At 35.6% G+C, this 19924-nt stretch overlaps 1 protein-coding gene across 7 annotated transcripts in view; it reads right to left on the reverse strand.

Moving 5' to 3' along the window:
• ADK (adenosine kinase) overlaps nt 1–19924 on the reverse strand; it is a 591696-nt gene that overhangs the window by 399192 nt on the left and 172580 nt on the right. For all 7 annotated transcript variants that reach the window (XM_043476503.1, XM_043476498.1, XM_043476504.1 and 4 more), the window contains exon 4: nt 14627–14705. In XM_043476503.1, the coding sequence (XP_043332438.1) occupies nt 14627–14705 (79 nt within the window). The remainder of the gene's footprint in view (nt 1–14626; nt 14706–19924) is intronic.

The following is a 19924-nucleotide window of genomic DNA, read 5'->3' on the forward strand; positions in this document are numbered from 1 at the left end:
AAACTCTCACTGTTTGCAGATGACATGATCCTCTACATAGAAAACCCTAAAGACTCTACCAGAAAATTACTAGAGCTAATCAATGAATATAGTAAAGTTGCAGGATATAAAATTAACACACAGAAATCCCTTGCATTCCTATATACTAACAATGAAAAAAACAGAAAGAGAAATTAAGGAAACAATACCATTCACCATTGCAACAAAAAGAATAAAATACTTAGGAGTATATCTACCTAAAGAAACAAAAGACCTATACATAGAAAACTATAAAACACTGATGAAAGAAATCAAAGAGGACACAAACAGATGGAGAAACATACCGTGTTCATGGATTGGAAGAATCAATATTGTCAAAATGGCTATTCTACCTAAAGCAATCTATAGATTCAATGCAATCCCTATCAAGTTAACAACGGTATTTTTCACAGAACTAGACCAAAGAATTTCACAATTTGTATGGAAATACAAAAAACCTCGAATAGCCAAAGTAATTTTGAGAAAGAAGAATGGAACTGGAGGAATCAACCTGCCTGACTTCAGACTTTACTACAAAGCCACAGTCATCAAGACAGTGTGGTACTGGCACAAAGACAGAAATATAGATCAATGGAACAGAATAGAAAGCCAAGAGATAAATCCACGAACCTATGGACACCTTATCTTTGACAAAGGAGGCAAGGATATACAATGGAAAAAAGACAACCTCTTTTTAACAAGTGGTGCTGGGAAAACTGGTCAACCACTTGTAAAAGAATGAAACTAGAACACTTTCTAACACCATACACAAAAATAAACTCAAAATGGATTAAAGATCTAAATGTCAGACCAGAAACTATAAAACTCCTAGAGGAGAACATAGGCAAACCACTCTCCGACATAAATCACAGCAAGATCCTCTATGACCCACCTCCCAGAATATTGGAAATAAAAGCAAAACTAAACAAATGGGACCTAATGAAACTTAAAAGCTTTTGCACTACAAAGGATACTATAAGCAAGGTGAAAAGACAGCCGTCAGATTGGGAGAAAATAATAGCAAAATCGAAATCAAACAGGACAAAGGAATTAATCTCAAAAATTTACAAGCACTCCTGCAGCTCAATTCCCAGAAAATAAATACCCAATCAAAAAATGGGCCAAAGAACTAAACAGACATTTCTCCGAAGAATACAGATGGCTAAGAAACACATGAAAAGATGCTCAACATCAATCATTATCAGAGAAATGCAAATCAAAACCACAATGAGGTACCATTACACACCAGTCAGGATGGCTGCTATCCAAAAGTCTACAAGCAATAAATGCTGAAGAGGGTGTGGAGAAAAGGGAACCCTCTTACACTGTTGGTGGGAATGCAAACTAGTACAGCCGCTATGGAGAACAGTGTGGAGATTTCTTAAAAAACTGGAATTAGAACTGCCATATGACCCAGCAATCCCACTTCTGGGCATACACACTGAGGAAACCAGATCTGAAAGAGACACGTGCACCCAATGTTCATCGCAGCACTGTTTATGATAGCCAGGACATGGAAGCAACCTAGATGCCCATCAGCAGATGAATGATAAGGAAGCTGTGGTACATATACACCATGGAATATTACTCAGCCATTAAAAAGAATTCATTTGAATCAGTTCTAATGAGATGGATGAAACTGGAGCCCATTATACAGAGTGAAAGCCAGAAAGATAAAGAATATTACAGCATACTAACACATATATATGGAATTTAGAAAGATAGTAAAGACAACCCTATATGCAAAACAGAAAAAGAGACACAGAAGTACAGAACAGACTTTTGAACTCTGTGGGAGAAGATGAGGGTGGGATGTTGCGAAAGAACAGCATGTATACTATCTATGGTGAAACAGGTCACCAGCCCAGGTGGGATGCATGAGACAAGTGCTCGGGCCTGGTGCACTGGGAAGACCCAGAGGAGTTGGGTGGAGAGGGGGGTGGGAGGGGGGATCGGGATGGGGAATACGTGTAAATCTATTGCTGGTTCGTGTCAATGTATGACAAAACCCACTGAAAAAATAAATAAATTAATTAATTTAAAAATAAATAAATAGCAGCAACATGAAGTACATGTCATATTATCACCTTTGAGCTATTTCAGGAGTTTATAATTATATATTATGTATAGCAATAATTCTTATCTATAAAAATCAAAAATTAAAATCAACCCAGTAGAGATGAAAAATGAAATGTCACCCCATCATAGTCAGTTTCATAATACTTATAGACTGATTCCAAGGACCACACATATATTTAGTCCTGAATTCTCCTTAAAATAAACTGCAACATCTTACCTGTATATTAATTAACAATGAGTTAAATAAAATTGTTGGCATGTGTTTATTTTATATCTGAGAGTCATGATTTTCCCTTCTAAGAATGGTAGCCTGTAAGAGTACTATGATTATTACCATTTTACAGAAAAGGAAACTGAAACTTGAAAAGGTTAGGTAACTAGTCCAAGTTTACACTTCCCCAGCTTTATTTACTGCACAACATATCACTAAGCCCCCACCACTATGCAATGTTAAGCTAAAAATTTACTATTTTGTTTTTCACTTTTACAAAATATCTTATCACCAAAAGTATCAAAGAAAACAGAAATACTCTAGAAAAGCTTGTCTTAAAAAACATGGCAGTTGACAGTACCACTATACCATTTAATTGGCAAAGGCCATATTCACTGTCCAACTTATCAAACAATAAGTCTGGTGGTCCAATGGTTACGAATCCGCCCGCCAAGGCAGGGGACACTGGTTTAACCCCTGCTTCGGAAAGATCTCACATGTTACATGGCAACTACGCCCCTGCCCCACAACTAGTGAACCACTGCTCGGTCTTACCACCACCACAACTGAAGGCTGTGTGCCCAGAGCCCATGCTCAGCAACAAGAGAAGACACCACAGTGAGAAGTCTGCACACCCACTTGCTACAGCTACAGAAAGTCCGCACACAGCAACGAAGATCTAGTGCAGTCAAAAATAAATAAATAGATCTTTTTAAAAAAGCCTTCCTTATTAAAAAAAAGAAAAAGTCTAGGCACTCACCTCTACACCAAAAGAGGTCCTGACTTTATTTTTCGGTTCCAAAAAATTAATCAACAAGACACTTATTTAAATGTAATTACAAAATAGAATAAAAAGAAACAGAATAAAGGCAAAAAATTTTATCCCCTGGATGAAATAAGGTCCTGCTATTTCCAGTTTTCCTTACTGAAGCACTTGTTGCTTTACTATTAGGCAGGAGAAACACAGTATCAAACTGTAACCTTGTTTAATTTCATACCACGGGGGACAATGCACCACATTAAGGTTCGTAAGTGTAAAAGATACACTTCTTTTTAATAAAGTGCATGCTTTATGATATGTAGGTACAGATTTATACGATACAACCTCAGAGCACACCAGAACCACTGAGACAAAACCAAAGGCATGTTTTACTAATGGTGGGAAAAGAATCCTTGAACATAGTCATAAAGTAAGCCTTAAAGGACAAAAAATATGGAAAGAAGGATAGTGAAAAGAGAATGGGGAGCTAAGGAAGAAAGAGAAAATATCGGTTTTTGCTTTACATTAAAGAATCTAACAGCATAGAAGGATGTCACAAACACATGAAAAATATCATTTAGGAAAACAAAACACTACTTTTTTCACCTTAGTTTACTACAACAGTCATTCACAGTCTAATTCAACAAAGAAAAAGATTACCAAAGAAGCAAGATATTAATTCATACTTAATTTTTTCAATTGCAAGGAGAAATTCACAACATAAAGAGTCAACCTTATTTTATAAGATTCAAGTTAAAATTATTAAAATAGGCACTAAAAGAAATCTTCTTTTTAAGGACATAAAAGTTTGACAAGATTCTGTGTTGCATCACCATCTGCCACATCCTGCTCTGATATTTATAAATATAGTTGTGCTATTGATGTTTCTACAACTGCTCCAGGTGTAAGGCATTAGAAGGGAGAACTCTCTTTGATCACTCCAATGTCATTTCTCCTCTTTAGATCTAAGCAGTCTAGACTGTTCCCAGATTCCCAGAGATATATCTACTAAAATGCCTTTTAATCTCTAAATAGTTTTTTCAAGTGAAATTGGTCAAAAAATGAAATAATCAGAATACTATTTATTCATATAGGAAAGCCACACAGACTTGTTTCTTTAAAAGAAAAAAAAGTCTACAAAAATAAAGATGAGGATCTCGACTTTCATCAATTTTTATTTCTAAATGCTATTGTTACTAAAACACAAGCCCATGTGCCCAACACACAATGAGGCCAAATAATACTAAATGTCAGAGTTTAGAACAAAGGCAGGTTTACTGAGGGCCATGCAAAGAGATGGGTGCTTCATACCTTAAAAACCCAAACTCAGGATTTCCCTGGTGGTCCAGTGGTTAAGAGTCTGCCTCCCAGTGCAGGAGACCCTGGATCAATCCCTAGTTCAAAAAGATCCCACCTGCAGCGGTGCAACGCAGCCTGCACTCTAGAGCCTGTGAGTTGCAGTTACTGAAACCCACACCTAGAGCCCGTGCTCCACGACGAGAAGTTGCTGTAAGAGAAGTCTGCATGCTGCAACAAGAATAAGCACACGTGCAGGAATGAAGATGTAGTGCAGCCAAAAATAAAGATAAATAAGCAATTTTTAAAAATAAAACAAAAAACCAAAAACCCAAACTCCCGAAAGCTTTCAACAAAGCCCTTTTATATGAAAAGTGAGGAAGAGGAGTGGTTAGTCCTAAACTTCTTGGTATTAGGTCATGGTCAGGTAACATTCTCATAAATCTTCACCAAACAAACATTATTCTATATTCTGACAAGAAAGGACCAGACCCCAAGGCACAACTTTGGCCCTCTGAGGTCAGGTCCTGGCTAAGAGGAGGCAGCTCTCAGCTGGTGGATCCCTCAGGGCAGGGTTACCATACCCTAACCCAGCTGACATCGCTGGGAGAGACAGGTGCCCAGGACCCAGCTGGCCCTCAGGCTCCTCAGGCCACCCACACAGTGGAGGCAGGTTCTGTTAACTGTTACATAGGCAGATGGCAGCTGCCATTAGGTGGCAGAGGCAGAGACTGGGGAGACATTCACTGCCGCCTCAAGTCCTGGGCCCGGCCAGTAGTGGAGCCCTGCAGGACACAGCCTTCAGCCGGTTCCCTGGGCGCCCCAGCTCACTCACTGACCTGATGTTGGATGAGCTAGAGGGCCCTGGGGAGAAGGCCAGGATAAACTCTTACCTTACTCTCTGACTGAGGACCACCACTCTGTTGGTCATAAAGTTGAATGGGCCCACTAATGGTCCCTCAGTGACAGTTAGTCACTTGGGGGAGGGAACCACTGCGGCACTGACCAGTGGGTGAGAAGGACCACTAACAGTTCAAGGTAACCACAGCCTGGTAACAAGATGCCGGGAGAACCTGCTGTGTGTTAAGGGCTGTGCATGGCTGTGCTCTATTGTGCTATGACCTAACTGGAAATGTTACAAGGTTCTTAAAATATTAAAATACCAAGCTTATAATTCTGGGTTGAACATGTTTCTATTCATTCCAACATTAACTAGAAACTTTATAAAAAATGTTTTTAGGTATTCAATATATAAAGAGTTTGGGAAACCTTTAAAACAATTCTGAAAACTGATAGATTAAATGATGTTTGTGTGAAGAAAACTGTACCCTTCCTAAAACACACCCCTCATAGTCATACTGTATAAAACATAAAAATACTGACACAAAATATTTCTCTCAAAATTAAAAAAAAAACAAAAACACCTTGGTTAAAATTTCAATACAAAGGCTTATCTAACTGGGAGAACGATGAGAAATACTAAGACTAAAAAGTCAATAATCAGAAAAACATGTGAGGAATTAGAAGGATATAAGAATTCAAGAAAAGATCAAGCAAAATGTTTAATGCTTATGTGAAAAAGAGAATCAAATCTATCACTGATGGATTTATATATGTGATTAAGGAAGAAAATTTATAATTAGGAACATATTGTAGTTTCTAAAGAAAAATGTAGGAGAGAGGGCTATTCGATAAGGAACATTATACAAATTTAGTAGTTATCAATAAATGATTTAAACTACAGCAAAGAAAGAAGCACTATTTGATCCCCCAGACCTTTGCTTCAAATGAAAAAGAAAAATATACTTTATTTAGAAAAATGACAGCTATTAAAGTAATAACAAAATGATTACTCTTTATTATTGAATAAAGAATTATAAAAATCCATATAGCCTTAATATTTCAGGGGATGAAAGAGAGAAGAAATAATTGATTCCAAAGACATTATATTCCAGGTAACAAAGACTGAGAAGGCACTTAAAATATTTGACTAGATACCCAGAATATATTCAAAATGACAAAATTTTAACAAGTATGGAACATTAGAAAAATCAGTAAATCAATTTGTGAGAGCACTTCCCTAGTGGTAGAGTGGTTAAAAATCTGCCTGCCAATGCAGGGGACATGGGTATGATCCCTAGTCTGGGAAGATTCCATACACTATAGAGCAACTAAGCCAATGTGCCACAACTACCAAGCCCACACTCTAGAGCCCTCAACTTCTGAAGTTGCAAGCCACAACAAATGGAGCCCGTGAACCAAGAACGTATGCTCCAACAACAAGAGAAGTTACTGCAATGAGAAGCCCTCACACTGCAACGAAGAGTAGCCCCTGCTTACTGCAACCAGAGAAAGCCTGTGTGCAGCAACAAACACCCAGTGCAACCAAAAATTAAAAATAATTTTTTTAAATGTACAGGAAGCTTAAAAACCGTGAATTTATATAACTTAAAACCATATAGCATTACCACATGTATCTGGTCATCAGGCTTCTGAAAAATTCAGGGAGTCCAAAAAATATGAACTGTCAAGAAGCAAAAAGATATCCAAACAAAAAAACTGCTGTCCCTAAGAAGCGTGAAAGAAAGAGTTGGTTTACTCAGAGCTGTATTTAAAATGATGGCTACTTGATTCTCTGACAACCTCCAACTCTTCCCAAATTGAAGCAGACTGTAAGAAGTAGACAATATGTGAAATGCAACATATGAACAAGTCAAAACTAAAGCCCACTAAGGAGGAGAGAAAAATCTCCAGTAAGGGGAAAATCTCCAGTAAGGAGAGCAATCAGATGTTTCCAGTTAGAACATCTGAGTTCTAGTGCTGATCTGCTTTGTTACCCACCATGACATTTCATCTATCTTATTTAATTAGAATCTTATCATTAAAACAGAGATCACATTTTTTTTGTCTCATAGGCTGTCATGAGGCTCTAAAGGTTGAGTGAGTATACAACATTGGTATACAATAAAGACTGCAAAGAAACAATATAAATATGTAGGTAAGGTTTACAAAAACTAATAGCTCCAGCATAAGAATAGAAATCAATATACCACTGGCCTTAAAACAGTGACCATCTTTTTAAAATTCCAGCCCAGGAACAAATAAACGAGACTTACACATATATAAATATATGTATTTTATATATATGTATATTTGCTATATACATATATATGTATGTATATATATATATACATATGTATATAATGACAAAACAATAATTATGGAGCAATTGATGAGACAGGCAGCTCCAAACTCTAAGAAGCATTAGAGAAAAAAAACCACCATCAAGAATACCAAGATATTATGTATTATAGGAATCACAGAAGAGAGAAAAGAGCAGGAAAAAATATCTGAAGACATAATGGTCAAAAACATCCCAAACTGATGAAATACACACACCTATACATCGAAGAAGCTCAATAAAAGAGATCCATACCAAGATTTGACTAAACTATCAAAAGAAAAGAAAGAATCTTAAAAGCAGAGAGAAGCAATTTGTCAAGAATAAAGGGTCCTCAATAATAGTAAAAGCTGATTTCTCATCAGAAACCATGGAGACCAGAAGGCAATGATACAACATATTTCAAGTAATGAACTGTCAACCAAGAATTCTACACACAGCTAAACTATCCTTTAAGAGAAAAGGATAGTGAGCTCCCTGAGGGCCTACTGATTACGATTCCAGGCTTTCACTGTTGTGGCCCAGTTTCAATCCCTGATCAGGGAACTAAGGTCCCTCAAGCCACATGGTGCAACCAATAACTAAATAAATGAATAAATAAATAGGAATAAAGGATAAATTAAGACATTCACAGATAAAAAGAAAAGTGGAAAGAAGCTGCTAATAGCAGACCTGCCCTATAAGAAATGCTGAAAAGAGTCATTCAGACTGAAGTGAAGGCACATCAGATAGTACTGGGTTGTCCAAAAAGTTTGTTCAGGTTCTTCTGTGAGATGTCATGGAAATAACATATAACAATAATTTAAAAACATATCAGGAAATAAAAAACAATGATGAAGGTAACTACATAGACAAATATAAAAACCAGTATTACTATACTTTTGGTCTGCAACTCCTCCTACAGGATTTAAAAGGTAAATGAATTAAATAGTAACTATAAATCTATGTTAATGAGCACACAATGTATAAAGATATAATCAGTGACAATAATATAAAGAGGGAGGATGGAGATATAAAGTGGCAAAGTGTTCATACTATTGAAACTAAGTTGATATTATTTAAACTAGGTTGTTAAAAGTTTAGAACGAAACTGTAATTCCCCAAAGTAACCACCAAGGAAGTAACTAAAACAAATATAGAAAAGGAAAGAAAATGGGAATCAAAATGGTACACTACCAAAAAGGATATATAACAAATGAGTACTTGTCATGAACTGTCTTCCCAAAATTCATATGTTGAAGCCCTAACCGCCAAGATTTCAAAATGCAACTGTATTTGGAGGTTGGGACTTTGTAGAGGTCATTAAGTTAAAATGAGGCATTCATTATAGGCCCTAATCTAATCTGACTGGTGTCTTTTTATAAGAATTAATAGAAACACACAGAGACACAAGGGGTATGCACAGAGGGGCAAATATGTGAAAATGCAGCAACAGAAGAAAGGACCCAGAAGAAACCAAGGAGCCAACACCTTGACCTGAGACTTCTAAGCTTCCCTGATCTGTGAGAAAGTTAAATTCTCTTTTTAAGCTGCCCAATCCATGATGTTATTAGGGCAACCAGAGCAGACCAACATAGTATTTAATTGAAATTGTATATTTTTCTTAACTCTTTATTAGATATTTAAATTTTGATAGGCCATACTGTATATTCTTAATGTACATAAATGTAAGATTTTTTAAAAGAAGAGTTAAGTACACTTGGATTAAACAGATATTACCAAAATTTAGAAAAAAAAATAACAATACCGTGTTCCATTTTGTCCCATAAAACAAAAGAATATTTCAAATTTGTGTTTCCAATAATACTTCTCTGAACTGATTAGAACCATTAGGAAATCTCCTTTAATGTGTGATAAAACTGGGTACAGTTAAATGTAAATTTCACTTTGACTTATAGCTCTGCTCTTATCAAGTCCACATTCATGATGTCCATCCAACATGATGACATAAAACTAAATATTCTTTCAACAAAAGCATCTGAACATGTAATACTTTAGATTTTACTTTCTAGCAAAAATAGACATTGAGATGTGTAAGAATCCGTTTCTAGCTCTGCAAAATATTTATCTACCTTGAATCTAAATGCTTGTTTTAGTATTCCAAATGTTTCTTCAATAATATCCTTTGCATCGATAGATTCATTACATATACTATCCATGCCTAAAATGAACATTATTTCAAAACACTTCAAAACAGAATGGTCATTGCAGTTTGGGCTGTCAAGCTGGATTCCAAGTAAGTTACAGTTTTAGTAAAGTCATTGAGAAAGTCCTATTTAAGTTAGCTGCCCTTTCAAAGTGACCTTTTATCCCTCTTGAGATATAAAGCAGTCTTATTACACAACAATGAGTCATTTGTTTATTGTATGAGTTTTTCTTAGCCTCTTTATGGCCTCTTCAAGTATCATCAAACACTTATGAAGAAATGGCATATAAATTTTGTTTTACTGTAATCTTTGCATTCTCATCTTCAATGTACATTAGACAAGGACATTCTTCTTGTATCACATCTTTAAAATATTATACTGCAGGACATATTTTCTAGGTCCAGCAACAATTATAGCCATCTTTTAGGCACATGTTCAAGGAGGCAATCTTCTTCCATTTTTTTAAAGTCAAAAATCACAGTAAGTGCCATCTGTACATTTAAAAAAACTGAAAAGTGACTAAACATCCACTATGAAAGTACCAATCTCACAGGTAAGCAAATCACATCACTTTTTTGTATACAACATGTGCAGGATACTTAGAAGATAAAATCTTTTTATTTTCATTAGTAAGTTTACACTGAACAGAATCTGTTAAAATTTAAATCTGTACTGTATGTCAAATATGCAGATAAGGAAAGCCTAAAAATTTTATTTGGGCATGATATCAAAAATATCATGATATCTTAATTTGTTTTATGCTGCCTGCAGTTTGATTAAAATCTTCAAAACATGCTTTAACAAATTAAATTATCTAAGAGCTAATGGGAACATTTTCCTGTTGACATGATTTGTCACATCACTTATATCAAAGTGTGATTGCTGATAAGATCTGACAGAATGAGTTCTACATCGTCAAGTGTTAACCTTTACTCTCCATGTGACTTTCAGTTCTTCTTTAATAGCAGTGATGATTTTTGCAAGTAACTTTCCCTTTCAATGTTTCAGCATATCTTGAATATAGCTATCATGCAAGCTATTGTTGTTAACCTACTGAATAAGAAGAAATCGACCTAAACCTGGTGTTGTGTGGTGAAATTACCTTAAAGCCCTGGTAGACTCCAAATACTTTATAAGCAAGCTATACCAGAGGACACAGAACAGAAAGGGTCTACTGACCAAATTAAGATGTTAAAATCATAGATGTATCCATCTAAAATACACAGCAAGAAGCAAGGGAAAGTGTTGGAGTAAGTTAATACTCAGGGTGCAAACAAGTGTAAGGATCACACTACCTGAATGTTCACACATTATCTGCCTTTAACCTCATCTGACTGATGATAATGGTACAGGTAGGAGAACAGAGCCACAGTTTGAGCAACGGGGCCCAGAGACGGGAGTCCTTGGCAGATATTATAAAACAAGGAAACTAAATCTTGGGAAATAACCTGAGTAGTCATGGCTCTATTTACCTTTCCGGAATTATACACCTGTGAGGCCAGAAATAAGGACATAGTGAGTTTCACTGAGTGATCTTTCAAGGGCAGGTATAACTGTCAGCCTAGTATTATATGGTCATAATATGGTTTTTCAATCCCTTTCTAGCTATAAGTAACACTCTTGTTTGTTATAGCATAGCTTTTTATTCCATCTTCAGCAGTCTTACAGGTTATAAACTTACTTGCTATTTATATTTGACAAATCATACCAATATTGCCTGTTTCTCAAGCTATTTGTATACTACTTATACTTGGCAGTCCAGTGGTTAAGACATTGAGCTTCCACCACAGGAGACAAGGGTTTGATCCCTGGTTGGGAACTAAGATCCCAAATGGTGCATGGCATGGGCAAGGGAAAAAAATACAAAACAAAAACCTGTGAGTTTTATCTCAATCTTAAAAGCTATCAGTTTACTATCTATGAATTTCATCTATCTTTATTTTTCTTATCTTTATAGAAGAACTGAATTATTTTCAAAACACCTATTACAAAAGATCACACAGGAAACACGTATTACACATGGTATGTACTAACAAAAAATATATAGAATTAAATGGTTTATGAGTACTTCAATGATGACTGAATTCCTATCATAGAGCTTGGCCCTATTTTAGATCTACAGTGCACAGGACCTGGTGGACCTTCGGTTAGCAGAGTTACACTAAACCGGTATTTGTTGTCCAGTATTTGCTTCTCAGTCACCTAGAATAACAGAGAAAATGGAAGAGCAATCCAGTTGTTCTCTGAAGCGAAGGAGAACACAAATGGATAAGAAATGAAAACCAAAGCCCAAAACCAACCAATCAAATGCACTAACAGAAAACAAAATCTGGAACCTGTCCTGATGGGCCATCTCTAGCTAGACTTTTTAAACAGCTTACAACTCAACCTCATTCATTCATCACATTAGATTCAAGCAAGGCTTATAAACTGTTCATGTTAAGGTTCTAAATATTCTATCAAATTTTACTTAAACTTTAGAAGACACAGCTTACAATACCAGCTACTGCCGAGCACAATGATTAGCACATAGCAGATGCCAATAAATATTTACTTTATGTATAAAGCAATTATTTCCATTAATAACTGCCATGGAAAATCTGAAGAATTCCCCTTCTGAAGAAAAGTACTTCTATAGGAACATTTTTCAAACCTCTCTGGCTACCCCAAAAATAAATTATAATTGGGCAATATATAGCTGAATCATCAATCAGATGGAAACAAAAAGCACTCTCAAAATATTAGGAGAACTAAAAAGCCAAATAACATGCTTAACTGGAGACTAGATTGAAACAGTATTTTTAAGTGGATGAGAGCCACAAATCTGGTTGTTCTGTCCATGGATGGGTAAGTTTACAGTCTGTTAACTAAGTAAATGGGGGGAAGGGGAGAAGCTCTGCAACTCTAGTGGTTTCCAAACTTTCCCTTAAAAAGCAGTATAATTTTTTTAAATGTTCATTATCTCATTAATCCTTATGACTTTCATTTGAGATATGCATTAAACTCCACATTTACAAATGAAAGGCCCATAAAAGTTGCCCATGGTTTCACAGCCAGTAAAGCAACAAAGTTTGAACTCAAACCCAGTTTAATGGATTCCCACAGCCACAAGAGCAAGCCTATGTTCTTGTTATGTTGCCTCAGTGATTGTTAAATAAGCAAATGAAATCTAAAACTTGAATAAAGTTGATACTACTCCCTATTGAAGCATTTCTAGAATCTATTTTTCAATTTATTTTTAAAATATGGTAAAACAGACATATACAAGATTTATCTTTTTAATCATTTTTAAGCATACAGTGCAATGGCATTACATATATTCACATGGCTGTACAACCACACTATTCACCTCTAAACTCTTCATCTTATAAAACTGAAACTCTATGCCCAGTAAGCAATAATTCTTCATTTCCTCTTCCTATAACCCCTGGAAACTACATTCTACTTACCATCTCTATGAATTTGACTAATTTGGGTACCTCATATAGGTGGAATCATCATTATTAATACTGTGACTAAGTTATTTCACATACTAAATACACTCAAGATTCATTCATATTATACTATGTGTCAGAATTTCCTTACTTTGTAAGGCTGAAAAATATACCATTGTATGTATACACCACATTCTGTTTAGCCATTCATTGACTAAAGGACATGTGGGTTGCTTCCACTTTTTAGCTGTTGTGAATAATTCTGCCATAAACACACATGTACATATATGTCAATACCCTGCTTTTAATACTTTTGGGTATATAACCTGTCTTAGTGTGCTCTGCCTGATATAACAAAATATCATAGACCAGATGGCTTGAACAATAGAAAACTTTTGCTGGAGGCTTGGAAATATAAGATGAAGATACAGTTGATATGGCAGCCTGAGAAGACCAATAAAAATATCTAAGTACAAAAAGTAAACTGTCTTTTTTCTATTAACCTGAACTCACAAAATGACTAGTGGAATGTTAAACAAACAAACAAACAAAATCCACTGATAAATACAAAGATCTCATTCTCCTCAGGCCACTGAACACAGTATTTTACAACCTAAAATATTTTAATACTTTAAATGATCAAATGATTAAATTTGAGCTTTGATAGTATGCAGGATAATTACAGTAAATGTCTACATTTAATAAAAGTTCAATCTTTGACAATTCTCCACTTCTTCAGCCCATAATTAAAATTGCAAGGGAAAGCATTAATCAATTAAAAAAAAATCAAAATGATCTGAATCCATGAGAGTTAACTTGTGACTGCAGTTACAGGGATTCTGAGCTAGTTTACAAATCGCAGAGGTAAGAACAGAGATTTATAAAGCTCTTCCTGTTCTTCATAATTGGAACTTTAAATAGAACACTAACATTACCACTTAAAATTAGGTTACACTGGTAACTTGAAAGAGTATATGTCAAAATGAGTTCGTCCTGTTACCCACTGGAAGATGTATATAGATACAGACACAGATGCATAAATTTATACATAAATATATACAAATATATAGATATATATGTATATATATATACTACAAGAAAACTTATAGTATCCATAAGAACATTCACTCTAAGTACTATAAGAAATGCAGAAGCCATAAAGTTTAATTATATTAAAAAAAACTAAGAACTTTGGCAGAGCAAAGATGTGAAAAGTCATTAAAGTATAAATGACAAATAAAAAATACTTCCAATTCCAAAAAAGGAATACTGTTTATAAAATACGCAGAATTTCTACAAATCAATAACATGAAACATTATAAAACAATAACCAAAGGATTCCACAAGTAATTAAGAAATATATATGAATAATAAATATTTAAAACCAACAAAAATATTCTATAGCAAAAATTATAGATTAAAATAATTATGAACAATGATGAAAAGTATCAAATCATTTTGAGCCAATTTCTTTTACCACCTTTAAAATAATTAACCAACCTGGGCCACTTTAATTGAATTCTGGGTAGAGCCACCAGCATGATATTCAACTTTGAATTTTTTTACAAGTTCATCAAACCTAGAAGGAAATCACAGTAGAAAAAAGTTAGCATTTGTCAGCTGTCACAATGCAATTTTTTCTGATTAGAAGCTCATTAAATTACACTTAGTGAAATTTTTGAATTACATAATAATGTTAAATAAATGAATTAAAATGCTATATGAAAAACAACTTTGCTAAATTTCCATACTTAACAAATTGTTTCCCACAAGTGTACAATTATGAGAGTTTAAAATACATAGGGTGACCATAATTAGACATTAAATACAAGGTAAAAATAAAAATTTATAAGTTACTAAATATTTATAAGCAATGAATATTTTCCTACTTTAAACATGGAACTCTAGAATTCTTACAAATGTATGCCCTAGTAAGTTCAAAAATTTTAAATATCATAAGGGCTACTGTTTTATACCTTAAAGAATTACAAAACTACATGGAGTTGCATGATTCTTAGAAAAGGTGCTTGGTCAGTTTCTGTATCTGCCAAATAGAGAGGCAGAGAGAAAGAGATGATCTAAAGCTTTCATACTTCATTGTTTGGCATCTGATAAAGGAAGATATATATACTAACTACCCATAGTACTTTTCATACAAGGTGATGCATGTAAATCCCTAGTATTATACTCTGTCAAAGGGCTAAGTAAACTGATTAAAATGTCTCAAATTACATGGAGTTTAATAATCTAGATGACAAGTCAATATTCCCTACTACACATCTCTAACATGTTGGATGCTGTGGGAGATAACCAAAGGGCACAGGCATAAACTTTATTTTAAAGCATTTATATGCTTTGGAGGGACAAGGATGAATATGCATGAAAAAAGAGAAAATTTAAAAATATCAAGTTATCCACAAACAAAATGTATGCAATACAGAAAGCAAGGGTTACAGAAGATCAAAGAAGAGAGACTGGGATGTGAACACAGTAAAAAGATACCAATCTTAGAGCTATTTTTAAAACTTTAAAATTTTAAGCTCAGAAGGAGGTTTTTTACTCAAATGAACCCTTTCACAAAACTTCAAAATACAAAAAGGGATAAATACAGAAATGGTTACACTAGGAATAGGGAAAACAGAGTAGCTATACCCACTTCTATACTTCCAATTGCCTTCAAATCCCATATATAAAACCCTGAGATGCCAATAAACACAATTAGCAAGGCCCAAACTGTTGACAAGGTGGCTTGGTGGTAAAGAATCCACCCGACAATGCAGGAGACACAGGAAACGTGTGTTTGACCCCTGGGTGAAGAAGATCCTATGGGGTAGGAAATGGCAGCTCACTCCAGTATTCTAGCCTGGTAAATTCCATGGATAGAGGAGGCTGGCAGTCGCAGGAGTCAGACATGACGGAGCACACACTAGAAAGTTTTGACAACAGTATCTGTATACCACTAAGAAGAACTTACCAAAAAATGATCTTAAAGACCTAGATAACCACGATAGTGTGCTCACTCACCTAGAGCCAGACATCCTGGAGTACCAAGTCAAGTGGGCCTTAGGAAGAATCCTTACAAACAAAACTAGTGGAGGTGACAGAATTCCAGCTGAGCTATTTCAATTCCTAAAAGATGATGGTGTGAAAGTGCTGCACTCAAAATGCCAGCAAATTTGGAAAACTCTGCAATGGCCACAGGACTGGAAAAGGTCAGTTTTCATTCCAATACCAAAGAAAGGCAATGCCAAAGAATATCCAAAAAACTGTACAATTGCACTCATCTCACACACCAGCCAAGTAATGCTCAAAATTCTCCAAGCGAAGCCTCAACAGTATGTGAACCAAGAACTTCCATATGTTCAAGCTGGATTTAGAAAAGGCAGAGGAACCAGATATCAATTGCCAACATCCGTTGGATCATAGAAAACCCAAGGGAATTCCAGAAAAATATCTACTTCTGCGTCACTGACTACAGTAAAGTCTTTGACTCTGTGGATGACAACAAACTGTGGAAAATTCTTAGAGATGGGAATACCTGACCACTTGACCTGCCTCCTGACCTCCCTGGTGGCTCAGATGGTAAAGCATTTGCCTACAATGCGGGATACCTGGGTTCAATCCCTGGGTCGGGGAGGTCCTCTGGAGAAGGAAATGGCAACCCACTCCAGTACTCTTGCCTGGAAAATCTCATGGATGGAAGAGCCTCATAGGCTACAGTCCATGGGGTCACAAAGAGTCGGACATGACTGAGCGACTTCACCTTACCTTACCTTTTTGACCTGCCTCCTGAGAAATCTGTATGCAGGCCAAGAAGCAATAGTTAGAACTGGACATGGAACAACAGAGTGGTTCTAAATGAGGAAAGGAGTACGTCAAGGCTGTATAGTGTCACATTATTTATTTAACTTATGTGCAGAGTTCATCATGTGAAATGCCAGCTGGATGAAGCACAAGCTGAAATCAAGATTGCAGAGAGAAATATCAGTAATCTCAGATATGCAGATAACATCACCCTTACGGTAGAAAGTGAAGAGAAACTAAAAAACCTCTTGATGAAAGTAAAAGAGGAGAGTGAAAAAGCTGGCTTGAAACTCAACATTCAAAAAACGAAGATCATGGCATCCAGTCCCATCACTTCGTGGCAAACAGATGGGGAGACAATGCAAACAGTGAGAGACTTTATTTTTGGGGACTCCAAATGCATAGCAAATGGTGACTGCAGCCATGAAGTTAAGACGCTTGCTCTGGGAAGAAAAGCTATGACCAACCTAGACAGCATATTAAAAGCAGAGACATCACTTTAAAGACTTAAGTCAATCTAGTCAAAGCTATGGTTTTTTCAGTAGTCATGTATGGATGTGAGAGTTGGACCATAAAGAAGGCTGAGCACCAAAGAATTAATGCTTTTGAACTGTGGTATTGGAGAAGACTCTTGAGGGTCCCTTGGACTGCAAGGTGATCAAACCAGTCAATCCTAAAGGAAATCAACCCTGAATACTCATTGGAAGGACTGATGCTGAAGGTTAAGCCCCAATATTCAGCCACCTGATGCAAAGAACCAACTCACTGGAAAAGACCCTGATGCTGGTAAGATTGAAGGCAGGAGGAGAAGGGGAAGTCAAAGGATGAGATGGTTGGATGGCATCACCGACTCAATGGACACAAGTTTGAGCAAGTTCCGGGAGTCAGTAATGGACAGGGAAGCCTGGCGTGCTGCAGTCCACAGGGTCGCAAAGAGGCGGACATGACTGAGCAACTGAACTGAATAGAATAATACTAATCTAATACAGGAGAGAAGAAAAAGTACATAGTCCCAGATGCAGATATATGGGAGTTGTGGTAGTCTAGGAAATGTTCTCTTCTAATTACTTTCTAAACTATGTATCAGCTAAGAGTGATACTAGAGATTGGAAGAGAAAGGAAGAATGAGTGGACAAAATAAACATTAAGTGATTAATTGCTCTACCTGTTTGAGGTCATTCCACTTTCAAAAGCCAATTTCTCAAAAAAGGTATGTCCCTTCATCAGAACCTGTGAATGTAACCTTATTTGGGAAAAAAAATAAGTGGGGGGTCTTGCAGGAGGTAAGATTTGGGGATCTTCAGGAAGTAAAATCCTCCCTCTTGAATTACCCAGCTAAGTCTTGGATCCCAATGCCAGGTCTTCTTACAATGGACAAAAGAGAAGACAGAGGTGAAGATGGAGACAGAGACTGGACAGACGTGGCCAAAAGCCAAAGAAGCCACGGAATGCCAACATCCATCAAAAGTTAGAATTCTGAGACAAAGATTCTCCACTAGGTTCTTCAGAAGGAGCGCAACTATGCTAACACCTTGATTTCAGACTTCTGCTTCCCAAGAACTTTAAAAGAATAAATTTCTGTTGAAGGCCACCCCAGTTTGTTGCTGCTACAGCAACACTATCCTTTCTCACTTTCTCAAGAATCTTTCCTTAAGTTATGTCTTATCTGCTCCATCATTAATTTCTTCCTTCCAACAACAAAGGATCAAACAGATATTTTGGTAATAACTGGCAGGTAAATTTAGTACAGATACTAAAATCACAGCAAACCAACAACATACTGTACTGTTTACTTTGTTTTTGTTATCAATTCTCCCAGCACCATCCAATAGAACTCTCTGTTAATAGTGGAAAGTTCTGTATCTATGCATCCAGTCTAACAGCCACTAGCTAGCTACTCAATGCTTGGAAGGTAGACAGTGTGACTGATGTTTTATTTCAAATAAAAATTTAAATTTCATTTAACTTTATTAACTTATACTTGAACATCTATAGCCTCAAGGCTAGCGGCTACCTTAGAGACTATTATGATTTAAAAAGAACACTAGCTTTTCAAGATGCTCTAGCGAAAAAGGATTACAAGACAAAATAAGCATAGGAAATTGTGTATTCTATTCTCATCTTGAAGATTCATATTGTATATCAGCATATTAAAAGCACTGAGATATCTGAAACAAAGAAATATGTTTTATTTGTTAAACATATAGAATCTTAGAACCCTCTGAGGTTCTAGGGTTAGGTTCCATAGCTAACATTTATGTAATATTTACTATATGCCAGAAGCTACTGTTTTAAATATTCTATCAAATCACTTTTTAAAATGCTCAATACAAGTTTATAACATGGGTACTACTATTAGCTCTTATTTTTTTCAATTTCTTTTCAACAAATACCTACATACTACAGTATGCAGTATTCCAAATTTCAGTCTGACAAATCCTGATGAATTCTGATAGATGACAAGGTAGGTCCATTTCAAAAATGTTTAATTTTTAATTTTGATTTTTTACTGTGTGTATGCAATGATTCTACTAAATAGTTAAACATTCTTCAATGTTGTAGACTTATACTACTGACATTTTCCATATATTTCAATTGAGAAATATTAAGTAACCAAAATATATGCACAATATAACCCAAGAAAATTACAATATGTATGTGTATACTGCAAGCAAAATTACCCAATATACGTGTGTACTAAAAAGGACCCGGAAGGTTACAACCAAGGTGTTAACAGTGGTTTACTCCAAAGTAGAAGCAATTACAGATCTTATATACTTTTTTTGATTGTGCAAAAAGCATAGAAACTGTTTGTAATAAAAACATTTAAAAACCTACTTCATCTTATAATGGAAGAAAATAGCAGTTTTTCCATACAATTATACAAATAGAACTATATACAAATCAAAACACAGAGCAGAGAAGTGAGTGGTTTTGAATGAAAGCGGCAGGGAAAGAGTAACGTCTGAAGTGGAATTTGACAGATATGGGAGA

Source organism: Cervus canadensis, chromosome 8, assembly GCF_019320065.1.
Source record: "Cervus canadensis isolate Bull #8, Minnesota chromosome 8, ASM1932006v1, whole genome shotgun sequence".
NCBI lineage: Eukaryota > Metazoa > Chordata > Mammalia > Artiodactyla > Cervidae > Cervus > Cervus canadensis.